This window comes from Delphinapterus leucas, chromosome 20 (genome assembly GCF_059928025.1).
Source record: "Delphinapterus leucas isolate spDelLeu-1000000601 "Yukka" chromosome 20, BTC_Dleu_Yukka2, whole genome shotgun sequence".
NCBI lineage: Eukaryota > Metazoa > Chordata > Mammalia > Artiodactyla > Monodontidae > Delphinapterus > Delphinapterus leucas.
This window is the reverse complement of record NC_143148.1, coordinates 30,006,118-30,027,309: the sequence shown is the minus strand read 5'-3', so window position 1 is coordinate 30,027,309 and position 21,192 is coordinate 30,006,118. Positions and strand designations below refer to the sequence as shown.

Genomic DNA, 21,192 nt, shown 5'->3' with positions numbered 1-21,192 from the left:
GCCCTTTCCTACTGTTGACCTAAGATTCAGCTCTCTCTGGTTGGTTAAGTTAGTCATCACTAATCTAATGCTTCTAGGTTCCAAAATTCCTTTTCCATTCTCTCTACTTTTAAGGGTTTATCCTTATTTATTTTAAAATTATGGAATTAAGCATATACAAAAATAAATGGAATAATATGATGGATCACCAGATCCTATCATCCAACTTCATTAATTATGAATTCATAGCCAATTTGGCTTCATCTATATCCTGTTTGTTCCCCAACCTCCAACACTATTTTGAAATAAATCGAAGACAACCACCACTTCATTAATAAATGTCTGAGTATCTTTTAACATATGTAAAATATAAGGCTTCCTTAAAAACAAAACAAAAAACTACAATACCATCATCAGCCCTAAGAAATGCAATGACACGTACTTAATATTTACTATTCAAATTTAGAATTATCTAATAAAGATAATAGACAAATTTCTCCTGGGCTGTTTGCTTCAATCAGGATCCAAATAAGGCCCACACACTGCAACTGGCTGAGGACTCATAAACATCTTTCAGGTTATAGCAGGGTTTTCAATCTTGGCACTATTGCTATTTTGAGCTGCACAGTTTTTCACTGTAGGGGCAGTCTGTGCTCTTGTGGTCTCTACAAACTAGATGCCATTAACATGCTCAAAGCTGTGACAACCCAGGGTGGGAACAAGATTGGGGCACAAGATCATGTCTGGTGTGAACCAATGGTTTATAGATACCCTCCCCATTTCCTCCCCTTCCACTATTTATTTGTTAAATAAACTAAAATTTATACCTGTACAATTTATAAAGCTTGATGCCTTGAATTTTTTTCCCTTTATTGACATATAAGTTGGGTTTCAAGGAAGAGTGAAATTATATTTGTGTGAATCTTCCATCTTTACCAGAAGTCAGCTCTTCACATTAATAATTTCATTGCCTCCTATTAAGATAGACCTCCAGTGACCACCCTAATGTAAACTAGGTGCTTTCTGTTGTTCTCAATCTCAGCACTTAGTTTATTTACTTCACAGTACTCATCATAATCTATAATTACTTAGGTAATTTATCTGCTTTCTTATTATGTCTGTCTGCCTGACCAGGTTCATGAGCTCAGGGATCTTGTCTGTGTTGTTCCTTCTCATCTTCCCAGTACTTTGCACAAGAAGCGCAGAACAGGCACTTTAACAGGTATTTGTTGATTAAATAGAATAAAATTGTAACACCAATCTAAGGGCATAGTAATCTTTTTATCTTTATAGAAAATTCAATTATTTTACGCAAAAAAGAATGTTCGTAGGGTTATGCAGCAAATGCTACTTGTATATATATCTCTGATGGGACTATAAATTGACACAGCCACATCTGACAGCAAATTAAAATAGTTGTAACAATTTTAAATGTATATACCACAGTGTTCCAAATTGTAATATACATACTAATTGCTGAAGAACTTGTTAAAATGTAGATTCTGATGTAGTAAGTCTGAGGTCTAAGATTCTGCATTTCTAAGAAGCTCCTGGGAGATGCTGATGCTGTTAACACACAGACCACATTTTAGGTCCTAAGGACGTATATATGTCGTACCTCAACAATTCCATTTCTTGATATTTACTTTAGTGGAAGATTTATTCCTGTGCACAAGGAGGAACGTAAAAGGATCTTCACTAAAACCTGTTTTTCAATTATCTAAAATTGGAAACATCCTAAATGCCCATCATCAAAGGAGATGCTAAATGAATTAAGAAATATCCATACTATGGACTACTAAGCAGGAGTTTAAAAAATAAAATAGATCTACATGAATACAGATGGGATGACCTCTAAGACATACTACTGGGTCAACAACTTGTAAACAAATACATGTTTGATAACAGTATATAAAACCCAACCAAACCGATAACACTGGTCCTTTCCAACATGGGACCTGAATTAAGAGTGAAGCTTGGGCTTCCCTGGTGGCACAGTGGTTGAGAGTCCGCCTGCCGATGCAGGGGACACGGGTTCATGCCCCGGTCCAGGAAGATCCCACATGCCGTGGAGCAGCTAGGCCCGTGAGCCATGGCCGCTGAGCCTGCGTGTCCGGAGCCTGTGCCCCGCAACGGGAGAGGCCACAGCAATGAGAGGCCCGCGTACCGCAAAAAAAAAAAAAGAGTGAAGCTTAAGGGTTCTTTACCATTATCTGAAATGCTTCGATATTTTATAGGGTACTATGTTAAGTGCTACTTACATAACTAAAACTAAATTTAAAAAGGAAATAAAAGAATGTTCTTACCTAGATGATTTTGTAGCTCTCGTGTCTGCCCATCTTCGGTTGGAGTAATGAGATCCCATATGAAGCCTTTAATTTTCTCATCTCCTCGGTAGTGAACAAGGCAATAAGCTAAGAGGGCTCGGCAAATTATTTCCACATCGTGCTCATTTAGCTGCCTTTTAAAACGGCCATGAGACAGAATCTCTCTCCATCGGCCCCACCTAGTTAAAAAAAGGTATATTTATATTAATATTGGGTGAAATCCTAGAGAAAACATAACTCATGGATAAAAGGCCTGAAACCTGCAAAAAACACACTTTGTCACTGATAGAATTTACCTACTAAAGTTTTTTCCCCCATAGAATAAACTGCAGAGTCATGGTATAGTAATTTCTAGTATATTTTATTCAATAATGGATAAAAACATTATCCATTTTGTTACTGAATATGCAAATCTAAGAACAACAAGGAGTTTGATATTAGCAATACATTTATAATATTAAAATTTAAAGATATCTCATCAATTGCTATTAAGTATATGTTAAATATATAAATTCATGGTACTTAAAAAATGCATTTTATTGATTCTAACAAGATAAAATGCCTATTAGAATATAGTATATGTTTCCCATAAATTTGTACACCAGACTACTAACAGTAAACATTAAAAATAATATTTTACCCATAAACTAGCAGATTTTTCTCTACTCTAAAGCATTCAGTTCTTCCATAGCCATTGGAACGCTCACAGGGTCTCCGGAGTTTGGGCTTTTCATCTCCTTCACTTTCAGCTTCAGATAATTCAGCCAATTCATCTTTTGTAGCACTGAAGGGTCTTGTTTGCTTCCTAATTCTTGGAGTGTCAATAACCAAGCTGTTCTGTAAAATTTAACAGCTATTACTTGAAGGTCCTTTTATTATTTTGCTTATAACAATATTTTACATTTTTACCTTTCAAACTGTACAAACAATAATTTTATAAAGCCAGAACAAATTACTAACAATTCCACTGACCTACCAAATCAACATAAAATTTTTTTATTCCTTTAAAATCCTTATTACCATTTGTCATAATTTCATATTACAATCATAGGATAAAAAAATTTGGTATATGGCTTTATTAATATGAAAGTTACTGTATTGTGCTTCTACAACTATAAACTATATTTTAAACTGAATTTATGCATCATAATTTTCTTTACCTAATTAATTCATAATGTAATTTGAATTAATACAAATAGATTGTTTTAAATTTTTAAAATATATAATGCTAAAAAGTAAATCTTTGTAATCTAAGTTTATCCTAAAGATAAGTCCAAAGGAAGTGAAATATCCAAAAATGGAAATATTGGTCAAAGGGCATAATTATTTTATGGATCCAGAATCATGTTTCAGTGCTTTCCAAAAGACTTACATTAATCTACAACAAGCAAAGTAATAAGTATATGAACCTCACTATGGTCAATGAAGTTTAATTCATTCAAAACAACATAAGTTGACAAACTTTTATCTTTATTGAGCAATTTCTCTAAGTTAGGCACTATGTTATGGCCTATGACTAAGATAGCTTTCTGCTCATGAGAAATTCACAGTCTTGAGGCTCAGTTTAATGTGTAAACAAATAAATGCTATTCAGGATGCAATATTTTATAAGATGGGTGCCAGAAAAGTCAGAAAGATTTACAAAGTAGTGATACTAGAAAGAGATCTTCAAGAATGAGAAGTAGTTTACTAGGCATCCAAGGAGGAGATGGCATTATAAGTGAAGAAAACAGTAATGGACCTGAAAAGGTATTCTACGTTCAAGTCCTAGAGCAGGAGACGGTAAACGCTAGGAGGGGAAGCAGGGACCAGACCATGTAGGTTCTGCTGTCTCACAGTAGTATGACCACAGTGCACTGAACTTAAAGGGGTACATAATGTTAATATGTCTTAATACTGGTGACATTAGCCTTCTCTATTAAGTTTTTCCACTGTAAACTTACTATTTTCCTTTTGTAATTAATAAATATTTTGGAAGATATACTTTGAAGATATATAAAAATTCTGTTTCTCCTTATATTCTACACACTAATTTTAGAATTCATCAATGGGGTGGATTGAGATTTTCTATTTCTCTTATTCCTTCTACATTTATTAATTGGCACCTTCTATATAAGAAAGAGTTGACAAGGACCTACTGTATAACACAGGGAACTATACTCAGTATTTTGTAATAAGCTTAAAAGAATCTGAAAAAAAATTATGTATTTATAACAAACACTTTGTTGTACACCTGAAACTAAAACATCGTAAATCAACCTACTTCAAAAAATATAATTACTTAATTAAAAAAAAGAAAGAGTTGTCCCTTTCCCTGGTCCCAACTTAAAAAAAAACAACCATAATTGTATTTTCTCTTGAGTAAATTTTCAAGTGTTTTTTGCCCATAATCTTTTAAGATTTTGATTTATTTCTACTTGTGATCAATTTACATTAGCTTTTATATAATAAAAATATTAACTTTCATATATACTTCTGCTACAAATAGTCACCAGTCTGATTGCAATTTTATTTTTCCATTACATAATTTTTAGTCATATATTTGAATATGCCAATTATTTCCCTTTGTGGTTTGTTTCTAATTTAGAATGTCTTCCCACCAAATATTTGATAAAATAGAAATCTATTTTTACTATTTTTTCATGCTTTGTTTCAAAAATAAATTTTTTATCACAAATTGGAGTTTACTTGGCATAGAGTATATTATTAAAATGTTTCCCCAACGCTAACTCAAATTTTAATCATGATTATTAAATAACCCCTTTTTCTCTAATGCTATTTCTTTATTTACATCCTATAATTTGACCTTCTCCTGTCCTTATTCTATTCTTTGCTCTGTATACATTTCTCTCAGTATCATGGTTCCTTTATAACATGTTAATATGCTTTTATGTTTTAACATATAGTAAGTAATGCCAGTCTGTCTTCATGGTACTTCTTGTCAGAAAATTATAAAATTTTTGAAGAGTACAAATTAGAAAACATAACTGCAAAGTATTACATGACTATATGCTCATATAAGTTTATTTATAAAATCCATAACCCCTTAGGATAATCTATAAGGCCCTATTGAAATGAGCCATACCTATCATCTCTGACCTAACCTGTCACCCCTCTCACTATCCCCCTTCATTCCGACACAATGCCATTTCTATTTCTGGAACACTGTAAGCTTATTTCAAACAATGGCTCACTGCCATTCCCTCTACCTTGAAAGCTTTTATCTCATGTCTTTACACTGTTGGCTGGTTCTCATCATTCAAGTCTCAGCACAGATGTCCCCTCAGAGTGACCTCCCTTGACCACTTTTCCTAATGCTATCTACACTCCTCCAGGCATTCTCTACCATCTTGCCATTTTATTTTCTTCAGTCTCAGAAATTATCTTATATATTTGTTTACTTACCCACCAGAATTTGTAAGCTCTATTAAGTAGTGCTTCATCTGTCTTGTTCATTTTAGCCCTAATGTGAGAATGGTACTTGGCTCACAGTGTGCTCTAGCTGGATTCAGCACAAATGTACGAGTGTCTGCGTATTACCATTATAATACTTTTGAAAAATCATAAACAAACATCACACTGTAAGTATTGTTCTATTTCTCTCTCTCTCTTTTTTTTTTTTATTGTGGTACGCAGGCCTCTCACTGTTGTGGCCTCTCCCGTTGCGGAGCACAGGCTCCGGATGCGCAGGCCCAGCGGCCATGGCTCACGGGCCCAGCCGCTCTGCGGCATGTGGGATCTTCCTGGACCAGGGCACGAACCCATGTCCCCTGCATCGGCAGGTGGACTCTCAACCACTGCGCCACCAGGGAAGGCCTCTCTCTTTTTAAAGTTAACTGTCTTGTCTTAGAGCTCTATGTGAGTACACAGGGATACATGATTATTTTTACTTACTGCATTAGACAGTGTAAAAGTACCAATTAGTTTCTAATTTTGTTCTAAAATGAAAAATGTTGTGATGTACATCACTGTACTACATTATCATTGTACATGTGTGATTATTGCTGTAAGACAGATTCCTAAAAGTGGATTTAATATTGTTGAGTATTTATTCTTCCAGGGTAATTTTAGATTTTGTCTGGTTATATGAACTTATTAACATTTTGATTGGGGCTGCATTTCTATGTTTATTAACTCAACCTACAAATGTTTAAAATATGTAGTTTTTCTTCCCAATTGACAAATCTCACAATTAAGTTTGGTAATTTACTTTACTGAAATCATATACGTCCAGTAGGTATTCCCCTAAGTGTTCTAAATCTTTTTTTCTACTACGAAGTAGACTTCCTCTTCCATGTATTTTTCTACTGCTGTTAGTACTGATATTTAAGAAGGCTAAATGGCATATTTATCTTCTATCAGTTAATTCACTAATTCATCTATTAATTTATAGTGGTTTGCAAATTCCATTGACTTTTTAAGGCATATAAACATGCCAATATGAAAATAGTAACATTTTAATAAATATCTCTTTCTAATTTACTTTTTTATAGTGTTTCATACAGAATTATACATATTTCCAAAATATATTAAATAATAATTATTATTGGGCAGTGGCATTATTCATCATCTTATAAGGTTATCTATTAAAATAGATCCCATGCATCAATGCTTAATATAAATTTCTTTTAATCATTTAGCAGTTATTTTGGAAGTAGGTAAGGCTCACAAACATTGATTCCTATAAATTATTAGACAGGTAGATGTCTTTTGAAGTGAACAGTTACGTTATTATCAGTTCCACGAATTCTGTGCTAGCTTTTTGGCCCTTTCTTCCTTAACTCCAAGGGATGTTATAAAAGAAACAGTTTAAAAATGCCACTTTATGTTTTAAATTTCATAATATTTACTAAGCATAGCTAGATCTATGTACGTAAGTAGGATTGGATCTTAAATTTTTTATAGTTCTTTGTCAGATTCTGAAGATGCCACTTTCTTGACTGCTTTTTTTTTCTCCTTTTGTATTTGACTAAATCATTAATGGTATCTGACACCAAAATAACAAAAAGAAGGTTAAAAAGCAAAATAAAAGTAATCCATTATTTTAAGACATTTTAAAAATTAAAAAACATATTATAATTTTAAGAACATAAACACCCTCCAAAATTAAACTTTAACCGTATTACAACCTATCACAACAAATATCAGAAGAATTAAACGGAAGCAGTGCCTGACTAAATGTTATCATTCTACAGCCCTGTATCAATTTATTTATGCAGATAAATTTATTTCAGTCAGTACATAGTGGAACACCTTAAAATATTATAATAATATTACCAAAGTATTCCCACAGGTAATATTTTTTAAAGGGAAATAAATACTTACTCTACCACTGATGGCATCTATATCTATTTCTGCCTTTTTCGCCCATTTTTGCCAGAAGTTGGGATCATCTAAGGAAATATCTGTTCGATTTCCAGATGCCACAAAACTTGCCTGAAATACATAATGGTAGTTTTTCAAAATGTTTTGAAACGTAGAGGAAAAATCTATCAAAGTATATCTAAAACCTTATCTCTTCACATTTAGTGTGGACAGAATCTGAATTCAGGATATACACACATACACTCAAAGTATGCTTCAAACTACAATGGTCTGAAACATAGCACAGCATCTGCTTAAGGCAAAAGGCTTAATACCAACACAGGCTGGAGTTTTAGGAGCAAAATTAAAGAAGTTATTATTGTTGTTTGACTTTTAAACTTTGGGTAAGCAGGGATCAAACCTTTTTAGTCAAAAAACCATACGGGATACAATATTGCATTTTAGAAATACTACACAACAACCCAGCAATCCCACTACTGGGCATATACCCTGAGAAAATCATAATTCAAAAAGAGTCATGTACCACAATGCTCACTGCAGCACTATTTACAATAGCCAGGACATGGAAGCAACCTAAGTGTCCATCGACAAGTGAATAGATAAAGAAAATGTGGCACATATATACAATGGAATATTACTCAGCTATAAAAAGAAATGAAATTGAGTTATTTGTAGTGAGGTGGATGGACCCAGAGTCTGTCATACGGAGTGAAGTAAGACAGAAAGGGAAAAACAAATACCGTATGCTGACATATATATATGGAATCTAAAAAAAAAATGGTTCTGAAGAACCTAGGGGCAGGACAGGAATAAAGACGCAGACGTAGAGAATGGACTTGAGGACATGGTGGGGGGAGGCTAAGCTGGGACGAAGTGAGAGAGTGGCATGGACATATATACACTACCAAATGTAAAATCAATAGCTAGTGGGAAGCAGCTGCATAGCACAGGGAGATCACTCAGTGCTTTGTGAGCACCTAGAGGGGTGGGATAGGGAGGGTGGGAGGGAGATGCAAGAGGGAGGAGATATGGGGATATATGTATAGCTGATTCACTTTGTTATAAAGCAGAAACTGACATACCATTGTAAAGCAATTATACTCTGATAAAGATGTTAAAAAAAAAAAAAAAGGAAATACTACATGAATAGGGACTTCCCAGGTGGTCCAGTGGTTACACCTCCACACTCCCAACGCAGGGGGCCTGGGTTCAATCTATGGTGGGGCAACTAAGATCCCACATACCGCAACTAAGCTCATGCACTATGACTACTGAACCCGCATGCTTTAGAGCCCTCAGGTCACAAGCCCGTGTGCCGCAACTAGAGAGCCTGTGTGCTACAATAAAGACCCAGTGTAGCTAAAACAAATAATTAAAAAAAAATGAACATTAAGAAATTAGGTTACAAGAAGAATTTCAAACCTATTTGCCCTAGACAGTTCATTTTCTGGTATTCTCCTACTTTATTTCCATCCCATTTTTACATAGATACGTCTCCTAAAACAATGCAATACAGAATATGAGAAATACAGAAAAATGAGTCATTGCCTATCTTTATTTATTTATTTATTTGCGGTATGCGGGCCTCTCACTGTTGTGGCCTCTCCAATTGCGGAGCACAGGCTCTGGACACGCAGGCTCAGTGGCCATGGCTCACGGGCCCAGCTGCTCCGCAGCATGTGGGATCCTCCCGGACCGGGGCACGTACCCGCGTCCCCCACTTCGGCAGGCGGACTCTGAACCACTGCGTCACCAGGGAAGCCCCCTGCCTAACTTTATTTTGAAAACTCTTTTCCTTACAAAAAAAATACTGCATAAGTATTGTAAAAACTTAAGAAATTACAGAGGAATAAAAGAAAATATAAATGATTTATTTTCTTAAATGTTGCAGAAATTATAAAATCTTTTCATTGGACCTAATTTTAGACATTATAGTTCAACACTGTGATTCATAAATAACCATTATTTGCAACTTAAGTTCCTAAAAATAGATATGCTGCTTCAAAGAAAATTTATCAAAGTGCTTTATAAAAATGAAATACAGAGAAGATATATAATGCTTTAACAAAAGGGCTTGAAAGATGCATGCTAAACTTCTATAAGGACAAATGGAAGGAGCTTCCAGGTGTCCGCTCCTCTGGTGAGATGGAGTCAGGAGATGCTCTCCTCAGCTCCTTGCCTGGGTGGAGAAGTCAGGCTATAGGGCCGGCAGAAATCCTTGTTTGAGGGCCCCACCAAATTCCCCAGTCAGAGTGTTGCAGCTGAGCGGAGCGGCTGCTTGGGACTACTGCTCGGGCGCTGCAGAAACCCGTCTTGGAATCTGACATGTAATCAGTTTGGGACCGTTGGCCAGCTGCTCCTAACCTGGCCACATGAAGGCTCAGACTGTTCCAGTCTCTGAACTGAAGAGAACCAACACTATCAGCATATCTCTCACCACCATGAATGCAAGGTATTTCAATGAAGAGTATCAGGAGGACATATACAAATCCCAGACTGGCATGTGCAAGTTCTGAGGAATGGTGGAATAACCCAACGTATCTGGGTGACCTTTGGAGACAGCTGAGACAGAGCTACAACAGGGCAGTGGCTGACACCCAACTCATAGCCCAGTTTCGCCAGCCATGTGGCTGACAAGGTCTTGGTGCTCCAAGCGGCTGTCAGGTCTGAGCCTCTGAGGTGGGAGAGCTGAATTCAGGACACTGGTCCAGCAGAGACCTCCCGGCCCCACGTAATGTCAATTGGGGAGAGCTCTCCCAGAGATCTCCATCTCAACGCTAACACCCAGCTCCACTCAACGACCAGCAAGGTAAAGTGCTGGACACCCCATGCCAAACAACTAGCAAGACAGGAAAACAACCCCACCCATCAGCAGAGAGGCTGCCTAAAATCATAATAAGCTCACAGACACCCCAAAACACAGCCAAGATCCAGCCTCATCCACCAGAACACAGGCACCAGTCCCCTCCACCAGGAAACCTACACAACCCACTGAACCAACCTTACCCACGGGAGGCAGACACCAAAAACAACGAGAACTATGAACCTGCAGCCTGTGAAAAGGAGACCCCAAATGCAGTAAGTTAGGCAAAATGAGAAGACAGAGAAATAAACAGCAGAAGAAGCAGCAAAGTAAAAACCCACCAGACCAAACAAATGAGGAGGAAATAGGTGGTCTACCTGAAAAAGAATTCAGAGTAATGATAGTAAAGATGATCCAACATCTTGGAAATAGAATGGAGAAAATATGAGAAACGTTTAACAAGGACCTAGAAAAACTAAAGAGCAAACAATGATGACCAACACAATAAATGAAATTTAAAATTCTCTACAAGGAATCAACAGCAGAATAACTGCAGCAGAAGAACAGATAAGTGACCGGGAAGATAAAATAGTGTAAATAACTACCACAGAGCAGAAAAAAGAGTGAAAAGAATTCAGGACAGTCTCAGAGACCTCTGGGACAACATTAAACACACCAACATTCGAATTATAGGGGTCCTAGGAGAAGAAGAGAAAAAGGGACTGAGAAAATATTTGAAGAGATTATAGTTGAAAGCTTCCCTAACATGGGAAAAGCAATAGTCAATCAAGTCCAGGAAGCACAGAGTCCCATACGGGATAAATCCAAGGAGAAACATGCCAAGACACATATTAATCAAACCATCAAAAATTAAATACAAAGAAAAAATATTAAAAGCAGCAAGTGAAAAGCAATAAATAACATACGTACAAGGGAATCCCCATAAGGTTAACAGCTTATATTTCAGCAGAAACTCTGCAAGCCAGAAGGGCGTGGCAGGACATATTTAAAGTGATGAAAGGGAAAAACCTACAACTAAGATTACTCTACTCAGCAAGGATCTCGTTCAGATTCGACGGAGAAATTAAAACCTTTACAGACAAGCAAGAATTCAGCACCACGAAACGAGCTTTACAACAAATGCTAAAGGAACTTCTCTAGGCAGGAAGACAAAGGAGAAGGAAAAGATCTACAATAACAAACCCCAAACAATTAAGAAAATGGTAATAGGAAGATAAATATGGATAATTTCCTTAAATGTATATGGATTAAGTGCTCCAACCAAAAGACACAGACTGGCTGAATGGATACAAAAACAAGACCCGTATATATGCCATATACAAGAGACCCACCTAAGACCTAGGGACACATACAGACTGAAAGTGAGGGGATGGAAAAAGATATTCCATGCAAATGGAAATCAAAAGAAAGCCGGAGTAGCAATTCTCTTATCAGACAAAACAGAATTGAAAATAAAGACTATTACAAAGAGACAAAGAAGGACACTACATAATGGTCAAGGGATCAATCCAAGAAGATGTAACAATTGTAAATATTTATGTACCCAATACAGGAGCACCTCAGTACATAAGGCAAATGTTAACAGCCATAAAAGGGGAAATTGACAGCAACACAATAATAGTAGGGGACCTTTAACACCCCACTTTCACCAATGGACAGATCATCCAAACCGAAAAGAAGTAAGGAAACACAAGCTTTAAATGATACATTAAACAAGATGGACGTAAATGATAATTAGAGGACACTCCATCCAAAAACAACAGAATACACTATCTTCTCAAGTGCTCATGGAACATTTTCCAGGATAGATCATATCTTGGGTCACAAATCAAGCCTTGGTAAATTTAAGAAACCTGAAATCATATCAAGTATCTATTCCGACCACAACGCTATAAGACTAGATATAAATTACAGGAAAAAAACTGTAAAAAACACAAACCCATAGAGGCTAAACAACACACTACTAAATAACCAAGAGATCACTGAAGAAATCAAAGAGGAAATCAAAAAATACCTAGAAACAAATGACAATGAAAACACGACGACCCAAAATCTATGGGATGCAGCAATATCAGTTCTAAGAGGGAAGTTTATAGCAATACAATCCTAGCTTAAGAAACAGGAAGCATCTCGAATAAACAACCTAAACTTGCACCTAAAGCAATTAGAGAAAGAAGAACAAAAAACACCCAAAGTTAGCAGAAGGAAAGAAATCATAAAGATCAGATCAGAAATAAATGAAAAAGAAATGAAGGAAACGATAGCAAAGATCAATAAAACTAAAAGCTGGTTCTTTGAGAAGATAAACAAAATTGATAAACCATTAGCCAGACTCATCAAGAAAAAAAGGGAGAAGACTCAAATCAATAGAATTAGAAATGAAAAAGAAGTAACAACTGACACTGCAGAAACACAAAAGATCATGAGAGATTGCTACAAGCAACTCTATGCCAATAAAACGGACAACCTGGAGGAAATGGATAAATTCTTAGAAATGCACAACCTGCCAAGACTGAATCAGGAAGAAATAGAAAATATGAAAACACCAATCACAAGCACTTAAATTGAAACTGTGATTAAAAATCTTCCAACAAACAAAAGCCCAGGACCAGATGGCTTCACAGGCAAATTCTATCAAACATTTAGAGAAGAGCTAACACCTATCCTTCTCAAACTCTTCCAAAATATAGCAGAGGGAGGAACACTCCCAAACTCATTCTACGAGGCCACCATCACCCTGATACCAAAACCAGACAAGGGTGTCACAAAGAAAGAAAACTACAGGCCAATATCACTGATGAACATAGGTGCAAAAATCCTCAACAAAATACTAGCAAAGAGAATCCAACAGCACATTAAAAGGATGATACACCATGATCAAGTGGGGTTTATCCCAGGAATGCAAGGATTCTTCAATATATGCAAATCAATCAACGTGATACACCATATTAACAAATTGAAGGAGAAAAACCATATGATCATCTCAATAGATGCAGCGAAAGCTTTCGACAAAATTCAACACCCATTTGTGATAAAACCCCTGCAGAAAGTAGGCATAGAGAGAACTTTCCTCAACATAATAAAGGCCATATGTGACAAACCAACAGCCAACACCATCCTCAATGGTGAAAAACAGAAAGCATTTCCACTAAGATCAGGAACAAGACAAGGTTGCCCACTCTCACCACTCTTATTCAACATAGTTTTGGAAGTTTTAGCCACAGCGATCAGAGAAGAAAAGGAAATAAAAGGAATCGAAATCAGAAAGGAAGAAGTAAAGCTGTCACTGTTTGCAGATGACATGATACTATACACAGAGAATCCTAAAGATGCTACCAAAAAACTACTAGAGCTAATCAATGAATTTTGTAAAGTAGCAGGATACAAAATTAATGCACAGAAATCTCTGGCATTCGTATACACCAATGATGAAAAATCTGAAAGTGAAATCAAGAAAACACTCCCATTTACCACTGCAACAAAAAGAATAAAATAGCTAGGAATAAACCTACCTAAGGAGACAAAAGACCTGTATGCAGAAAATTATAAGACACTGATGAAAGAAATTAAAGATGATACAAAGAGATGGAGAGATATACCATGTTCTTGGATTGGAAAAATCAACATTGTGAAAATGACTCTACTACAGAAAGCAATCTACAGATTCAATGAAATCCCTATCAAACTACCAATGGCATTTTTCACAGAACTAGAACAAAAAATTTCACAATTTGTATAGAAACACAAAAGACCCCGAATAGCCAAAGCAATCTTGAGAACGAAAAACGGAGCTGGAGGAATCAGGCTCCCTGACTTCAGAGTATACTACAAAGCTACAGTAATCAAGACAGTATGGTACTGGCACAAAAACAGAAAGATAGATCAATGGAACAGGATAGAAAGCCCAGAGATAAACCCACGCACATATGGTCACCTTATCTTTGATAAAGGAGGCAAGAATGTACAGTGGAGAAAGGACAGTCTCTTCAATAAGTGGTGCTGGGAAAACTGGACAGGTACATTTAAAAGTATGAGATTAGATTACTCCCTAACACCATATACAAAAATAAGCTCAAAATGGATTAAAGATCTAAATGTAAGGCCAGAAACTATCAAACTCTTAGAGAAAAACATAGGCAGAACACTCTATGACATAAATCACAGCAAGATCCTTTTGACCCACCTCCTAGAGAAATGGAAATAAAAACAAAAATAAACAAATGGGACCTAATGAAACTTCAAAGCTTTTGCACAGCAAAGGAAACCATAATGAAGACCAAAAGACAACCCTCAGAATGGGAGAAAATATTTGCAAATGAAGCAACTGACAAAGGATTAATCTCCAAAATTGATAAGCAGCTCATGCAGCTCAATATCAGAAAAACAAACAACCCAATCCCAAAATGGGCAGAAGACCTAAATAGACATTTCTCCAAAGAAGAGATACAGACTGCCAACAAACACATGAAAGAATGCTCAACATCATTAATCATTAGAGAAATGCAAATCAAAACTACAATGAGATATCGTCTCACACCAGTCAGAACGGCCATCATCAAAAAATCTAGAAACAATAAATGCTGGAGAGGGTGTGGAGAAAAGGGAACCCTCTTGCACTGTTGGTGGGAATGTGAATTGGTACAGCCACTATGGAGAACAGTACGGAGGTTCCTTAAAAAACTAAAAATAGAACTACCATATGACCCAGCAATCCCACTACTGGGCACACACCCTGAGAAAACCATAATTCAAAAAGAGTCATGTAGCAAAATGTTCACTGCAGCTCTATTTACAAAAGCCCGGAGATGGAAACAACCTAAGTGTCCATCATCGGATGAATGGATAAATAAGATGTGGCACATATATACAATGGAGTATTACTCAGCCATAAAAAGAAACGAGATTGAGCTATTTGTAGTGAGGTGGATGGACCTAGAGTCTGTCATACGGAGTGAAGTAAGTCAGAAAGAGAAAGACAAATACCATATGCTAACACATATATATGGAATCTAAGAAAAAAAAATGTCATGAAGAACCTAGGGGTAAGACAGGAATAAAGACACAGACCTAGTAGAGAATGGACTTGAGGATATGGGGAGGGGGAAGGGTAAGCTGTGACAAAGCGAGAGAGTGGCATGGACATATTTAAACTACCAAACATAAAATAGATAGCTAGTGGGAAGCAGCCGCATAGCACAGGGAGATCAGCTTGGTGCTTTGTGACCACCTAGAGGGGTGGGATAGGGAGGGTGGGAGGGAGGGAGATGCAAGAGGGAAGAGATATGGGAACATATGTATAACTGTTTCACTTTTTATAAAGCGAAACTAACACACCATTGTAAAGCAATTATACTCCAATAAAGATGTTAAAAAAAAAAAAGAACCCATTTTGATGGAACTTTAAAATGCAGAAAATTACACATAGGAAAGGTAATAAAACTATTACAAGCAAAGAAGCCATTTATGACATTCAAGATAACTGAAAGTTTTAACACTGGGAAATTGATGATATTAGGAATTAGTGTTGGGAATTCCCTGGCGGTCCTGTGGTTAGGACTCTGTGCTCTCACTGCCAAGGGTGTGGGTTCAATCCCTGGTCAGGGAACTAAGATCCCAGAAGCCACCTGGTGCGGCCAAAAAAAAGAAAAAAAAGGAATTAGTGTTAATTTTATGTTAAAACGTGATTAACAGTATCATGGTTGTGTTAAAGAAATCTTTATCTTTGGAGGTACAGATGGGAACATTTATAGAAGTTATGATACTGTGTCTGGAGCTTGCTTTAAATTAATGATATGCAAACTATTATATATAGAATGGATAAACAGCAAGGTTCTACTGTATAGCACAGGGAAGTATATTCAATATCCCATAATAAACCAAAATGGAAAAGGTTATGTGTGATATATATATATAACTGAATTACATTACTGTACAGCAGAAATTAACACAACATTTTAAACCAACTATACTTCAATAAAATAAATTTTACAAAATAAAAAGTAAAAAGTAAAATAATATGAAAGATGGGTAGGGTGGTGATGAAAGTTTAGTATGAGTAAATAATTGTTGAAGCTGGGTGATAAATACACAGGTCTCATTATACTATTCTGCCTATATTTGTAGTTTCAATGTTTATAAAACATCTAAAAAATTAGTAGGACAGGACTTCCCTGGTGATACAGTGTTTAAGACTCTGTGCTTCCATTTCAGGGGGAGCGGGTTCGACCCCTGGTCAGGGAACTAAGATCCCACATGCCATGCGGCATGGCAAAAATAAATAAAATTAAAAATGAGTAGAAAAAAACTAAAATCCTAAATGCTTCTTGCTGAACTTTGCAATGGCTGTTCATGACATTGTTTACCAAGTAATAAATACATTCATTCCATCATTCTTTTGAGACTGGGTTATTAAGATGCTTGTTTATAGGAAGTATTTAACTATTATAAATGTTTGAAAATACGCATTTTCCTGGCATATTTATGAAACAAGTCACAGAAATAAATGCTTTAACAAAATGAATTTAAATTCCGTTTTTTTGTTTGTTCTAAAGTGTAGCTTTATTATTATGAAACTACTAAAAAAAAGCAATTTTTTATTTCTTTGAAATGATGAGTGTGGTAGGCTGAATAATGGCTTGCAAAGATATTTACGTCTTAATTTCTGGAACCTTGTGAATGTTAGTTTATATGGCAAAAGAGCCTTGGCAGATGTGCTTAAGTTAAGGATCCTGAAATGGGGAGATTAGCCTGTATTATCAACGCAGGCCCTAAATTCAATCACAACTGTCCTGAATGCAAGAGGAAAGAAGAGAAGATTTCACTACAGAAGAGGAAAAGCCTGTGTGACAACAGAAGCTGAGACTGGAATAATGTGGTCAGAAGCAAGAAATGTAGGCACTCTTAAAAGCTGGAAGACATTAGAAACTGATCCTCTCCTAAAGCTTCCAGAAGAAATCAGCCCTGCTGACATCTTAATTTTAGCCCTGTAACACTCATTTTGGAGTTCTGGCACTCAGAACTATAAAAGAATAAATTTGTGTTGTTTTAAGCCACTAAATTTGTGGTAATTTTTTACAGTAGCAACAGAAAATAATACAGTGAGATACCTCTTAATGACAAACCACATAATTCTAAAAACTCATCATCAACTTAAAAGAGTAAAGGTTAACTAGTTTGATAAAATGAAAAGTAGATAGCCATCATCACCTGCATAAAAGTATATGATGACAATTCATCAACATGGTATGAATATGAGTAACAGACATCTTAACTATACCCAAGTAATTCCAAATCTATGAGGGGACTTCATTTTGTTAATTCAGAAATGAATTTCTCCTAATTGAGGACAAACAATATCCACATTTTCAAATCTTCATTAACATAAGCTCATGAATTTTCAGGAACAATGAAAAGTTCACTGAAGTTCACAGGGTTTTATTTTGTCCTACAGTTTCATTGATATATGCCTCTTGAGAAGCCATTAAATATGAAAAGTCACTAAAAGGAAATAATTAGATTTTTGAAACATACTACTTTATGGTTGCTTATCTTAAAAAAATGTTCTATGTTACAATAGAGAATCAATTTTGTGCTGCTACCTTATAACTGTTGATAATTAAAATAACTTGCGCAGAAGAAACTATACTTCACAATTAAATGGCTTTTAAAATATATACTCATTATAAGAAAAATGATAAATTCATTTTTCAATCTTAAAAATTTTTAATATTTGTAAATAATTCCAGATGCTCTTGTTAACTGACATACAACCTACTTTCAAGGTGACATATAAAATTCTCAAAGTTCTTTTTTTGGGGGGGGTCGCGCTGCACGGCATATGGGATCCTAGTTCCCCCTGCAGTGGAAGCATGGAATCTTAACCACTGGACCTCCAGGGAAGTCCCTCTCAAGGTTTCTAACGATGGATTAATGCCTACAGAAATGAAATGCCTGTTGTAGAAGATTCCATCAAGTACTGGTTTACTGCCTACTTTCAAATGTTAAATCTTAATATCCCAGTTCCCCTCAAAATGTTTTTCTTAAAATGTATTTGTTTAATCATTAAATTCCTTTATTATTTGCAGGGGAAGTTTTAAATGGTGAAGTCTATCTTCCTATATCGGAAAGTAGCAGAAGATCTTAGGCTCCAAAGAAGGGCCCTTAAAAGTAAGCAATCCAACTGAAGCTTCATTTAGACCACTTTGTTTTCTTTTTGTAAATTAAGCAACTCAAAGCCTTTTGTGCTACACCAAATTTAACAGCAGACCAGAAACTTTTCTGTTTCTAGGATCCACCTAACTGCCCTTATGAAAATCTCTCCAAACAAGATTTACGTGATATAGCCACTTGTAAATGAGGTTACCAATAATGAGTTAATCGATGGATATATTTATTAATTCTAATTAGTCTTATTATGCACCCTACTCCATAAATGTAGCTTCTTATCGAAAATTCTTTGATAATACGTAGAAACATGGATTGGAATGACATTTACCAAAACCACTGAAAATAACTGCTCAGCTGAAGTTTCTGGACATTCCAAGGAAAAGCAAAAAATAGTATCAACTTTATTCCTTTGGTGCCACTATATAGTAGTGCCATATTCCACTATGCCAAATGCCCACCATGTAGTGGCATTCCCACACAATTATGGAAATGAAAAAATTATAATACAAGTACAGGTTTACGTGGTACCTCTTCAGCTACTGCGGTACCTTTTCAGTAAGCTCTCTTTTCAAATGCAACAATTACTCCCTGGTCTGAGGGTTTAAAATAGATACTTAAGTGCTTAAGTATTGCACATTCTTAGAGTATAGCTGATTATGATTAGAGCATACCTGAGTAAAATAATACTCACATAGCACTTTATAGTAAAGTAGGAAAGGTCAAGCATGATTATTATGCTCTCCTTTTTCAGGACAAGAAAGACTCATAAAGGTTAAGTTAACTGTCCAAGGTCACTAAGCTCATGAGTCAGAATTCAAACCCTGAAGTTCTGACTTTCCATGATTATTATCATTAACATTGTAAATGAGGATATGCCTTCATTAATTTTAAAAAAAAAAAACACTTTAAGGAGAATATCCCTATACTTGGCCTAATCAACAAAGGTGATTTCTGTGACTAATACCTTTTGGTTAAATTAAATTTCGGATAATTTCAGGCATGAGGGGTAAAGTATCTGTACATAGTGTGTTGACAACTTGAGTAAGACCAAGGAATCCAAAGGAAACAAGATTTCTCAGGAAAGAAGATAGAGCCAGGGTGTAGCTACCCAATCGTGACTAGTTTTAGTTCTCAACCTTATACTTTACTTCTGCAGTATTCCTTTTGTTTCCACAATACTACTTTCTTCTGCTTTTTTCTTTATTAACTCCCAAATCTATATCTAGCCAACTCTCCTGGACATCTCCACTTGGATGCCCTGTAAATGCCACAAATATAACAGCTCCAATATTTTATTTTCTCCATATAAACTTCCTTCTCCTGAATTCTCTATCTTACTTAATGACACCATGACCCTCCTAGCTACTTGGGCCAGAAATCTATCTTCAAGTTATTTTTGACTCCTCCTTCCACAAATTTCTAACTGGTCATCAATTCCTGTTAATTCAAGTGGGTCTCCAGTGCCCTGGTTTGCCCATCGTCACAGCCTATAGAAGTCTCTTATCTGGTCTCTATGCCTCTAGTCTTTCTCATTTCAATCTCATTCTCTACACTGCTGCTAGAGTTAAATTTCTAAACAAGAACACATTATGCCCATTTTCTGTTTGAAGGGATTTCAAAGCTTTTTAACTGCCTCAGGATCAAGTTCTAATTCCTCACAATGGAATTTTTTGAGCCCTTCACAATTTGGGTCCAACCTCCCTAACCTTCATATTCATCTCCATTCAATTTACACTGTGCATCCATACACGCCTACACCATAGTTCTTGAAATCTTCCTTGTAGGTTAGTAACATATAATTCATTTATGTGGCTTTCTCTTTTTGTAACACAATGAAATTCAAACTTCCTTCAAGACTCAGCTCAAATGTTATCTTCTCTGAAAAGGCTTTCTTGATTTGCTGTTCTCCCATTTTACGCAGAATTAATACTTTCTTCTTTACTTTTTTCAGCGACTAGAATCCTTTCATTTTAGTGTTCCCAACACTTAGTAAAGTACCTAACACAAGATTACATTAGTTTCCTGAATGAATGTGAGAAAAAAATTTCGTATTAAGATTGGTATCATTACTTTTGGTGTAGCACCTGGACTACCTGCTCTATACTACAGTGCTCTCCATAAAGATGAAGAAAGACTTCTGGGTTGGAAGTGGAGAGGGGATGAATGAAGAAAATGTAGAAAGGAAGTAAAGTGGAAAGGAGAAAACCTGTATGAATCAGTGCAGGTGGGACAGAATACTGCAATAAAAAACTCTTCAGATGAATGCAAGATATAGGTTTACCATGTCTCTACTGGGGGTTGGGGGGAAGAACATACAGGCAGTTAGTAAACTTTTAAAATGTTTTCCCCAAATAGGGGTGATACAATTATTAATATTTCTCTTCAAGACAAAAATTTCATTTTATCCTCCCCAAACTTGATTTAAATATTTAAAATTAAATTAGAAATACTTTCTCTCCTTGAAGTACTTTGAATTATTATAAGTTAATGTAAGATGATTTAACCTCCTACATTATATTACTTATATTTTGCTCTGACTTTGGCATATATGTTCTTTTTTAAAATTATTTA

The 21,192-nt window shown here is 35.8% G+C and overlaps 1 protein-coding gene across 22 annotated transcripts in view; it reads right to left on the bottom strand.

Moving 5' to 3' along the window:
- Positions 1–21,192, bottom strand: part of CHD9 (chromodomain helicase DNA binding protein 9) — a 236,622-nt gene that overhangs the window by 44,846 nt on the left and 170,584 nt on the right. For all 22 annotated transcript variants that reach the window (XM_022555138.3, XM_022555133.3, XM_022555136.3 and 19 more), the window contains 3 exons: positions 7,632–7,742; positions 2,947–3,143; positions 2,286–2,485 (listed from right to left, as the gene is read on the bottom strand). In XM_022555138.3, coding sequence (XP_022410846.1) covers positions 2,286–2,485; positions 2,947–3,143; positions 7,632–7,742 — 508 coding nt within the window. The remainder of the gene's footprint in view (positions 1–2,285; positions 2,486–2,946; positions 3,144–7,631; positions 7,743–21,192) is intronic.